General features: G+C 46.4%; 1 protein-coding gene across 1 annotated transcript in view; it reads right to left on the bottom strand.

Moving 5' to 3' along the window:
* The window catches only part of SDC2 (syndecan 2), a 60,182-nt gene extending 53,249 nt beyond the window's left edge, over nt 1-6,933 (bottom strand). The window contains exon 1 of the mRNA XM_039549172.1: nt 6,671-6,933. Coding sequence (XP_039405106.1) covers nt 6,671-6,730 — 60 coding nt within the window. The 5' untranslated portion in view covers nt 6,731-6,933. The remainder of the gene's footprint in view (nt 1-6,670) is intronic.
* Nucleotides 6,934-12,396: the final 5,463 nt, after the last annotated feature.

Genomic DNA, 12,396 nt, shown 5'->3' with positions numbered 1-12,396 from the left:
TGTAGTAATTGTACATTATTATTATTTATAGGACTAAGACATATCTATCTTTATTTATACAATGTCACAAATTCATATTCAAGGGAAGCTCCGTTTCTGGCTGTCCCAAAGATGGTGTGTTCCCATTACTCTGAACTACCATCACCTTTCCACTTTGCTTCCCTTGCAGGTTTTCATTTTAAATAATAAAAACACCATTAATGTCACACATCAGTGACTGCATATTTGAACATGGAACTGCACTTGAAAAGGATTTGAATGGAAAGGCTTTGTAGATGCTTTCACCTGGTAATCAGTGTAAGTCACACACTGATGCTGAATCTCCATATCCAGAGTGAGCACAGATAAACAACCTGGGAAAGGAAGAATCTGTCTCCTGGACATCTCTCATCTCTGCAGCTTGCAACATACAGCATGTATTCAAACCCATTTCTAGCCTTCCCCTACAGACCCCAGTCCAAAAAGCAAACAGGACTCGGCTCTTAAAGCCAAAACATATAAAGTGCGTGGGGTTTGGCTGCGCCCTCCAGGTACAGTGTCCAGCCAGCTATTCCTGCAGATACTGAAGAATCAACACAGCTGAAATTGATGCAGCTCAGCCCAAAGAAAGAAAACGCTTGCTTCTACTTGTATAATTAAAGGAAGGACAGAAGCAGACATACCAGAAATGATCCCTTTGAATGTGGGAGAGGGGAGACCTGGTTAGGTTATTCATTCACATGGCAGCAAGTACGATATTTATTTTGTTCTCTATTGAAACATCCTTAGTCTTGAGGCTACGCTGGTCATGCACCCAACTGCTCCCTGGGAAGTACTTCATCTCCCAGGCTATATTACTTTAACAGCACTCTTTCCTACAGCTCTGTAAGAGTCAGTCCTCTCAGTCCACACAGACAGTCACAGTTCTGAAATACACTTCAAATAACAGGGATAGGTCACTTCACGCTGATCTGAAAGGCAACAAGTGACTTTCACTAATGTGGAAGAACATCTAGAGAAAATTATGCTTTATTATATATGGTTAATCAAACAGGAACAAAACACGTCTGACAACATAATATTTAAATACAGACAATATATTCTGGTTGTTAATCACAGTGCTGGCTTCTCAACATTTTGATTCCATTCCTGTGTATACCACAGGCTGTTTGACCTTCTGCAAGCCCCTTTGTCTCCTTACTATTAATAAAAGTACAATGTATTTATCTTCATGCTCACAACTCAAACACAGACAAACACGTTTTTATTTGAACTTTCCCAAATCAATTCACCTTGGGAACAAAACAATTTAGCTTAGAAGGGAGATTTCTGAAGAAGTTGTTTATATATAAACTAAAAATAGTGATTTCAGATGGAGCGTCCAGCTCAGGCTTTAGTTAAGCACAGCTTATATGACACTACACTCTAATAGCCTATCTACAGACAAGGCCAATTTCTGCAGATTCATCACCGCCCTATTAGTCATTATTTCACTTTAAATGAAACCCCTGCTTGAGACATCAACAAAAATAATTTGCTCAGCGCAAATGCACTTGTTGCAAATGGTTGTTAAATGCTACATTTTCTTCTACTGCAATCAGTATTCCAGTACTTTTGAGGATTACATGTATTCTGTATTTCTGCCTAAATTTCTAGTATGCTTTTGAAAGCATCCCCCAGGGCTGAGCTAATCAAGAAAACAACATACATACAGAGAACTGTCATTATTACAGGGTCAAACACTAATGCAATCTGTACTCAAGAGATTGCAAATTATACTTCAATGTGGGCAGAAGAAATCATGTTCCCCAATCACCGAATAGTGTCATGTAACCTACAAAAAATTACTAATCCTGAAAAGATTATAGATAGCAATTTATTACCATCTTGTAACCATGAACTGAAGATAACCAAACAACAAGCTGTTCACAGAACAGCCTCCAGTAATTCTCTCATCCTTCCTACAACACCAACTGCAAAGTGACTTGAATGTGGACCAAATCACTTGCTCATGACTTGCGCATCCTCTCTCAATTGCGGCAGCACAGAGGGCATCTTTATGACTCAGATTCAAGTAGGGTCTTATATGAGGCCTCAAATAAGCTTGCCAATCTCAAACACAACATTTATGTTAAAAAGCACAGTCTGTCAAATCTGTTCAGAAGACAAAAGAGCACTTCTCCACAACTAGACAAGAGCTCTTTGTTCAGTTGTTGAGCCTTACTAAAGCCTACAATTCTCTGCCATAAGCAAAATGTTTGAACTGCTCAATGGCAGAAATCATTTTGGTGAGAAAATGTAATTAATAAATGCCATCCATATGTCTCTGCTTGACATTTTATAAAGACAACTTGCCATAAAGAGCAGTGCAAACGGAGAGCTCTGCAAATGACTGGCTCCTCTGCAGGCTCTTCTCCAAGTTCAGGACACCCTGGCAAAATGCCACATTCCCCATTGAGGATGGCAGGTAGCTCTCCACCATCCTCCCTGGAGGCATTAGATCATGGCTGTGTGTTTGACATGCGACTTCTCATAACTTGCACCTCTACTAGTCAAGAAATTAGGCCTTTATCTTGTCATCCTGAGATTATACTTAACTTAGGACCACAGAGACTCAGATCCACCCAATCTCCAAGCAAATGCCAGACTTACTGCGCACTCTCCAAAGTCCACCATCTTTATCCCATTAGCTGCAGTAACTGTCTCAAACCTACCACAGAGGTGTTACCTGCCCAAGAACCACAACCCCAGCACCCAACTTCAAACCCTAAGATATTTGTCCTGACTTGTTCCTGAAGACAATGCTCTCATCTACTTCTTTGATAAGGATCTAGGAAAAAATGCAGAGAAAACATCTCTGCACTTTACGCCTCAATAATAAGTCAGTTCCAATGTAGACCTCAGGGCTAAGATGTTAAAAAGAGGAACTTCAGTGTTTGATCTTGGGTCAAGATTCAACTGTTCTTCAATTTTTAAAAGATAATCTAACCTGAGAGGGAAACCCATTTCCAGAAAGTGGCTCCTGAGAACATCCACCTAAGGGGCGGCTGTAATACCCGACACTGGTGGCAAACCCCAGAGCTCCCCAGAATTCCCAGTGCACGGCAGTGCAGACAGCTGTTGGATGGCAGAACCTAGAAGTTCCGTTAGAGCAAGAGAAGCAGCCATGGCAGATTCCAGGTGTTGCCAAACCACAAAAAAGCAATGGATGAACATTTGTGAAGTCTGCAGTGAGAAGGAAAAGTACATGTAAATTGGAGGTGGATAAAAATAAATCAAGACTGAAAAGGCTTCCTCCTTTCTTTGGAACTTATTTGACAAAACAAATTTAACACACATAGCTGGTATTTAGATTTATATGCTGTATGTGTCTCTCCTATCTCTTCAGCCCTTCTTCTCCTCTAATTACTAGCTCTGAAGCCTAACTACCTTTTCCAAAAACACATTCCTCCTCTCCAACACACTATCAGTTTTCCAAATTCCAAAACTAAAGTAACCATTAGAAACAAATGTAGGAAAATTATCGCATCATGCTTCTCAAATACTAAATACTTCTGAAAAATATACCAAATATTACCCTTGGATCATCTTTCAATAATTACATTTATGCCAACAACTCAGCGGTCAGATGCTTACACAAGAAACAGAAAGACCTCTCAGCTGATGCGCCGACGATCTGTTTCACCGGAAGTCCTAAACCCAGCCCCACACGCACGCATTGCTGACGTGAAGCAGTCTCCAGACTCCAGAATCTTCCCAAGGAGAGATGGAATTAACCTTCTGTGAGGAGAGCAGCACCATAATACTGCACTATGCAACACTACCTACTAGCCAGCAAAGTTTCTCAATGTGTACTTGGGCATGCAGAGAGGATCAGACTGTCACACAAGCTCGGGAAAACCATTCATCCCACTCTTGCAAACTAGAACGAAACAGAAAGGTTTATCAACCTCTTCCGAATGGGAGCTGACAACTACAGCTGGATACTAGGCATTGCTCTCTGGTGCTATTAAAATCAGCAAAAGCTGACTCCCAGCATCATCAAGACTGGGCTCAGCCTTTTAAAAGGCACATCAGGCCTCTCACTCACAGAGATTTCCTTTTCTTTCCAGCAGTTTCATGTCACTGTCTTTCTCTCTTGCATAAGCAAACCAAAAAACTTTCAAGGTAGCTAGAAAGCACATTTTTTTGCCATTCAGCCAAGCCTGGGTGAATCCCCCATATCCTTGCAGACCCACACAGGTTACCAGACCCCACCATAATCTGATGTCTCACTGCACAGTGCACTGATGGCAGCAAATCACTCGGCAAGACCTGGGTGCACTCCACCAGCTTTGGTGTGGGTAACGCTTGCCACCATGTGCAGGCTGGCACTAACAGGTCGGGCTCCCTCTCACCCTCTCCATCACAGCCCGGTCCTGAAGCAGCTGCTCCCCTGGGGCAGCTGGCACGGCACAGCAGAGCACGGCTGCGAAGCCACAGCCCACGTCAGGCCACACGAAGCACACACCCAGCACCGACAAACCACTCCCGTGGTTCAGTGGCAGGTCTCACTTCCAGGACATTCTTAACACAGTGCTAACATCTACTTGGCCCACCCCAATAAAAATGTTTGCTGGTTATGTGGACCAAACATAGGGAACTCATTGCTTTAAGAAACAAAGTCTGCTGCAGCTTCCCCCTCCTCTACTTAAAAGACTCATGGATAATTTACTTCTTCAGAAATGAGGGTTTTACCTTATGGCTTTGCCTAGCTAATGATAATAAATAGTAGAATCTAAACACAAGAAGAAATTAAGAGCTAAATCCACTTGACAGTGCTCTGGAGAGCTCGGAGGAGTTTTTTATGCATCTGTATAGAATTCCTCTTATGACAAGGACAGACTTCTGCACGGAAGACAGATTTGGCATCTGTCTTTTCCCACAGACTGGTCTACAAAATCCTATCTTCAGGGACCATGAAGCTGCTGCCAGGCACAGTTAGAGGAAAAAGAAGGAAGGTGAAAGAAAAGGAAAAACACCAACCTCCTTTTACTTCCCAGTCCCTCCACAACTTTCTGGCAATAGTAAGGGCAGTGGAGCAGAGCCAGGAAGGCTCCCCCCACCTCACTCTCCCCACTGCCCCCTGAACCACACAGCCCCGGGTATACCCCGACAACGTACCTCACACTGCCACAGTGTGTTCATCCTAAGGCAAAAGCCCATCAAACTTAATATTTTACTAATTACTGTGGTAGTTTAATAGCTACTCCACCATCAGAGAACTTTGTACTAACAGCATTTTTATAAAATTAAAGTATATTGTACCTCATTATCCAAGGGTGTTTCTGCAGTACAGTTACACTTAGTGGAAACAAGAGTCACTGTTCTACCCAACCCTTTTTTAATCAGTCTTTAAGAAAAGTGTTTTGCAATTGTATCCTTAGAAATCTCTAATGATGAGCCAGATTTCATGAAGGCTGTGACTTGGCTAATTTATACAATAGCTAGAGAACTTCTAAAGTTAACCCAAGCTAGTGACATTATTTAGTTCAGTGAAGCGGCTCATTTTAATTGGATTAAATTATCATGGTATTTTTTTAATTTCATATTGAAACCTCAATTTATCATTTCCTAATATTTGCCCAAACACTGCATCAGTGTCATTTGCATATCCCTTCCCTCAAGACAATCTCAGATCCACAGATGGAAAAGACCAAAACCCTCTGGCCAGCCCTCGCCGGCTCCTGCCGCGAAAGGGTGGGAGCGTTCGCCGGAGAGAGGCTTTCCCAGAGGTACAAATCCCGGCAACAGAGCTAATTGCATTAAGCAGAGGACCCGGTTAGCGAATACACTGGTGGCGCGGAAAAAGTGTAAAAAGCGGTATTATCCCGAGCACCTCGCGGCAAGCCCGCGGGGAAGGGCCGGCCGGGTCCGCAGCACGCTCGGGCTCCGCGGAGCCGGCACCGGGGGCTGGCTGGGAGGCGCGCAGCGCGTTATGTCTGAGGGGTCTGGGAGGTCCTGAGCCGCGCAGCCAAGGGTAGTTGCTGCCTCTTTTCTCTTTTTAGCAACGGGCCGTGAAGGGCGGGTTTTGCAGGGGACGCTCCCGCCTCACCGCCCGCGGAGCCGGGGGAGGCGGCGATGTCCTCGGGCGGCCGCTCGGACACGGGGCGGCCCGGCGGCTCCCGGCGCTGGTCCGGGACGGGTGCAATCCCCCCTCCCGCACCCAGCCCCGCACCGCGGCCCCTCGGGCGCCCCGCGGCCGCCGGGCAGCCGCCCCTCCTCCGGGGAGGCAGGGAAAGAGGCACCGGGGGGCTCCGGGGCCGGCTGGAGGCTGGGTCGTCGCGGCAAACTCCGGCCAAGGTTCGCTGTAGGGCGGCAGGGTGCTCCGCTCCGGCAGGGTGCTCCGCTCGGCTTCGTGGGGTGTTCGGGTTTTTGGGTTTGTTTTTGTTTGTTTGTTTTTTTTTTTTTCCGGAGGTGTCGTCTCTTTCTTTCTTTTCTTGGCGGGTGGGACGGAACGGTGCCTGCCGTTTGCAGAGCGCTCAGCTATCAACAGATGCCCCCCCGGAGCCAGCCCAGTGCCCGGCGATGCCACGGGGCAGGGCTCGGTCTGCGCGCCCGGCGCTCGGCTGACGGAACCGAGGTGGCCGCCCTCGTCCCGTGCCGTCCCGCAGGGCTGCCGCCGCCCCCTCCCCTCCGCCCCGGCACTCACCGGCTGCCCGGAGGCGCAGGCCACGAAGCTGACGGTGAGCGCCAGCCACACGCCCCGCATTATTCCCGTGGAGCCGGCGCGGCGGCCGCCGGGGGCCGGGCACAAAGGAGAAACCGGGGGCCGGCGGCGTCGGCAGCGCCCGAGGGGCGCGGGGCAGGGCCGGCGGCGCCCCGGATCCGGCCCGCCGCGCTCCTTGCGCTGGGCTCCGCACTCCGCTCCGGCGGGCCCGGTGCTGCGCTGGGCGCGCGGGCTGCAGGCTGCCGGCTCCGCCGCCCTCCCTCCGCCCCGAGTGCGCGGCGGCGGCGCCGCGGCTCCCAGTTAAACCCCGCAGAAATTCCTGCAGGATTACAACACAGATTGGCAGCTCCCCCAGCCAGTGGAAACAAGCAGCGCGCCGCCGCCGGCTCTCGCCCCTCGCAAATTCAAGCAACTTTCCTCCCCCCGCCTCCTCCTCTTTCTCCTTTTCCGCCCTGGTCTCCCCTTTTCTCGTCCTCCCCCACAGTGGAAAACATGAGCAGCGCCGCGGACCGACTAAGAGAGGGCTGGTCCCGTAAAAAAGCGGGGACGTGGAAAGGCTCCCCCTGCGCAAGAGAAATCTGGCCGCGACCGCGTGTTTTTAGCGCTGTGCCGCCGGGGTTCGCACCGCTGCTCCGCGCCACCCTCCCCGGTTAGCCTCGGTGGCAGCTTCAAGGGTCGGAAAAAAACCAAAATGGAGGGGTCAAAAATCACGGGAAGCGGGGCTATCCCAAAAATGCCAGCTCATTGTGAATCTCCACTTAGCTTTTTGCCTCAGAATTCATTTTTTTAGACACTTCGCCCTCAACAAGAAGACTAGAAACTTTTAAGGGTGAGGGGTGGCAAAGTAAGAGAGGGCCGCGATTTGTAGCTAGTGACATGGATCCAGAAGCTATGTTTTCAAAATAAATATTGCAGGAATTGACAGCACCAATAATGTGTGCTCCAGAAGCCAAAACAAGAAGTCTTGCTACGACTAGTCCATGGTATTTCTCAACTGGGGAAGATGGTGGTTTTGCAGAGCTTAGAAGCCTCAACCCAATCCATTTGCGTATGCCAGCATGTTTCCACCACTGAAAGTGTACATACATTACATCAGTCACTGGATATGGGAAAGAAGCAATAACCAGGAAAGCAAAATATATCAGTCTCACTTGCAAACTACCACTGGTGATTTAAGTCAGAAGGTAGCAAACAGCGTTTTATAGCCTGAATCAAAAGGTCGCAAGGACCATAATGATCTCTTTTGTTTGAGCAAAATCTATCTCTCTCAGGGGACCCTGGCTCAAGAAGAGCCCAGGGAGATACCCTGGGCAGATGTTTTTCCCAGGCAGATGTTTTTGCATGCCCTTCACTTTGCTTACTCTGTGCTCTGTGAAGGACTTTGGCCAACAGGTTGTGTTGAGATCCCAACCGCCTCCAGTTCCCGATCTGCTTGCCTTCCTATCAAAACAGGCATGCCATGTAAGAAAATAAAATAATCTGGCACAAGCAATCTCTCACCCCACTCATCACTTTCCCAGCCTCTCCCAGGCAAACACATCCCTGGCGATCCCTGTGCAGTGTGGGCGCGGCGGCTGACTCTGTGCTGGGAAATGGCAGGACCCGTGTCCTCAGAGGGGTGGCTGGCCATGCCTGGAGTGCTCTTACTGTGTGCGACCCACTCACAGGAACGTGATACCTCTCAACAGTTACCACACTTGCTATTTCTAGATCCACCTTCCGGACATGCCATGTCATTGATTTTAGGCTGCATTCCCCACTGAAATCCTACCAGATTTTCAGTGGTCTGCTCCTTGTTGGTGTCACACACACAGATTTTTTAATGTATTCCTTATATTAAACAGATTGTTTAATATTATCTTTCTCCTTCAAAGTGTGTTGCAAATACTTAAGACCTAATTCTGTGTATCCTCTTCCTTTGTAGGCAGCCAGATTTCAATTCAACTAAGCAACAATTTCAGCACTGTTTGATGTGGGTGAGTAAAGTACAGTGAAGAAAAGGGAGTAAAACTCCGTTTGGGCAAAATCTGTAGGACCTCACATAGGCATGGGGTCTTACAGGCAGCGCAGACTGCCGGGAGGGGAGAGATGAAGAGGCTGCAACTTGCCCCCAGTCAAGGCGGAAACCAGAAACAGCATTCCTTAACAGTAGGAAAACAGAACGCCACATTAGAAACCAATACCATAAAAGAGCAAATGTGAAGATGGAGATGCTGCATACGGGAGGCATCCTAAGGGTTGTCAAATACCAAGGGGCAGGTGATTTACTACAGTAGGGTATTTCTTTAACATCCTTTAACAGGCATGTCTTTTAACATATAAACCAAGCTCAGCTTTACTTCCATGTTACAATCCATGATTATCAGAGTTTTACATACTTGGCAGAATCTATCAACGATCAAAGTATCACCTGCAGCAAGCGAAGAGAAGACCTTCCTCGGGCAAAGATGATGGCAACAAATGGGCTCCTCATGGACCACCAGTGTACGTATGGGCAGTGCCCTTGAAGGATCTGGGGCTAAGACCTGCAGAACCTCCAAAGGCTTACACAAATCCTTAAGCCTTTGTGTGGCCGATATCTGATGCTAAACATGAAGATAAACACACAATGCTAGAAGGAGCAGAAATGAAGACTGGAAGCCACACAGATGATTTGAAAAGATAGAAATGAGCATGAGGATTAAAGAATAGAAAACAAATAACCCTTGTAGTTCACAGAAATAACAAAATATTGTCTTGGGTTCCACTTACTCCCTCCCCACTCTCCTGAGTCTTCTATCTGGGAGCACAGTACAGCACTAAGAGCACTTCCTTATGTGGTCCCATGGAGAAGCAGCTGCAGGCCTGGGCATTTCTTATGCGGACTGTCAGGCAGTGTTCACCTCCAGCCCTCCAATGGACACGGGCCACCCAGTCAGTACCCTGACATTGAGTCAAACCAGGAAGGGGTGGGATTTAGGTGGGATTGAGACAAACTTCACCAAAGGCCATTTTTTTTTCAAAATGTATTATATGGTGGAAGAATGCAAGAGGACCTCATGTGTAGCATGTCATGTGTGGTTATCAACTACAGAAGAGACCCAGTTGTCTACCAAATTTGAAAGTTCAGTTTTGGGTCTCTCCTAACGGGAAAGTTACTGGAACTTTAGGGAAGAGTCATGGTTAGAAGCACATGGGAGCTGTGCAAAAAAGCAAGTTGGGAAATCTTGGGAAAAAGTTTTCCAGCCTATGGCTGCCAAGGCACCATTAAGGATAAGGGTGCATCACAATTTTTTGAGTGCTTCCCAAGCATTCATTTTTGCACGGTCAATCCTGCAGGGGACTTGCACAACAAGCAGCGCCAAGGAAAGAGATCTACACGGGGAGGAGAGTTCCTAATCATGCCATTTCTCTATTAAGATTTGTTCAATAATACAAGTTGTGGTTGAGAACGCTTGGCCCAAAGCACAGCCCTGAACCTCACACTGCAGTGGGTGACAAGGTGGTGTTGGCCAGAGCTGTTTGTTATGTAAATGACTGATGGTTGTATTTATGCCCAGAATGGGATAGCCTTGGCATCACATTCAAAGATCATAAGAGGTGGCAAATTTTCTCAAATAACTTATTCAAAGAGGGACAGAACCTGTGAAAAGGAAGAAAGCAGCTGATGTTAAATCTGTTTGAACCCACACTGGCAATGATCTGAAAAAAACTTGCTAAAATGTGTTGGTAGGACAGTTTAAAAAGATTTATTACCACATCCCCAAACTCCCAAATTTTATGCTTCTAATTTAAGAACAATTTGAGAACTGCTCATCTCTTCTATAAAAATGTCTGCAATACTTGTAAGTGCAGTTGTGTTCATTTCTGTATTATAGTCTGAATTCAGGGATGTGATAGGATGGGACTGGTACTCATGGGGCCATTGAACCACAGGAGAGGTGCCAGCAATTTTTGGTAACACATCAGTGAATGATTCTTTTCTGCATCAGGTCTTAACAGTGTAATTACATGAACATGCATACTTCCTCAACAGGCTCTTGTTCTAAAGGGTAGCTTTTCTAAGCATCCCCAAAATACCCTAGGACATGCTTGCCTCTCTTTGATCCAGAGGCCTCTTTTGCTATGCAGTTTCTGAATCACAGAGATATGCAGGTTGTTTAATTTTTATTGTATCTATAGTTTTATTTTGGTTAGATATGAAGTAAAAAACATGTCTGCACAAAACAAGGTATCCCTGATAGCTGAAACAACAGCGCAGCAGGAGCTAAGGGCATTGCTGAGCAACCAGGGCTTGTTGTGTCTGCTGTGGCACCACTGGGGCTGCACAACTGGGCTGTATGGGGTTTATAAGGTGGTTTATAATGCTGGGCTTTATATGAATGCAGCAGAAAGTCTGAGCTTCGCCTGCAACAACTGGCAACAGAAACATGCAGCTGACAGAACTTTTTTTTGTTCATTTTTCATGGACAAGTATAGTGGTAGGGAGACGTAATAAGAAAAATAAAAGGCTGGCATTAAAGGCAGAGCACAAGCAGCAGCCTTCTATGAGATGGTGGGTTGGGTGAAACAGTCCAGAAGTAGCCTGCAAATGGGGCTGGTTTGTGTTTGTCACTGTGCAACAAAAGGAGTGAGTATCAATGCAAAGAGACGGGGACATGCACCCAGGCTGGGGGCTTTGCGCCAGTGAGGGGATGTAGAGGGGGATGTGCAGGGCAGCAGGGGGATCTGGAGTGTTCCGTGCTCATTGAGAATGGGGTCAGCCAGCTTTCCAGGAGAGTTACTTTTGGGAAGTCCTGATCCATACCTAGAGGGGAACACCTGAACCACTCATTCATCCGGATTCAAAGATGGCCTTTACACCTGGCATTGAAGTCCAGCTTTGGCAGCACTCCTGAGTAGGGCCCATCCCCTGCTATTCAGCAACACGCTAAATCTTTTAAATGTAACATACATGCCCCAAGTGCCTTGCTGATCTCTTTTCCAGGGGAGATGCCTACCAAGAACTATAAGTAAAGTGAATGACAGTGCTGACAGCTAGAACTACCAAAAAATTATGAAACTTGGCCAAAACCCACTTCTGTCCTGGGTACAGAAGCTTTGTCTTTGGACGTTAACTGCTGTAAGAAACTCAGTGTCACTTTGTGCTGGCTTCCTGAACAGAGTAAAATTTACCACTCTGACAATTCTAGCCAAGGCTATTGCCCTTTTTTTTTATTAGGACAAACTGTACCTTTAAAATAGAAAAGATATTTCTTTATCTCTGAAGGTTCCATTTAGAGCCATGGCTCAGTATTTGCCTGAGACATTTTCATACCTGAAAGTGTCTCATATGTGATGATCTCTGTAAATGAAATGCATTGTTGATTTAGTTTATTATCCCAAAAGATCATATCATGGTTAAGGTTTGTATGCAGTACACCAGGAGAAAAATACAGAAGGGTTGAATTGAAATAGATTTCAATACTGCAAGGTATACTGCTCAAGTTAATGAAAGTCAGACATACATTTGGCTGCTGTTGCTAACTGAATAATACAAGTAATAACAGAGGCATCTATTCAATTCCTGATGAACATGAGTAATTTTCATTATCTTAAAATGTGTGGGAGTTATGAATTAGAGGTGCAATGATTGCCCAACACTTTTTCATTATTATATCTTGTTGTCAGTTGCTTATACATTTGCCAAAGTTTAATGCATCAAGCTGAATTTTCCTATACTGGGTATC

Source organism: Corvus cornix, chromosome 2, assembly GCF_000738735.6.
Source record: "Corvus cornix cornix isolate S_Up_H32 chromosome 2, ASM73873v5, whole genome shotgun sequence".
Classification (NCBI taxonomy): domain Eukaryota; kingdom Metazoa; phylum Chordata; class Aves; order Passeriformes; family Corvidae; genus Corvus; species Corvus cornix.
This window is presented reverse-complemented; position numbering and strand designations above follow the sequence as displayed.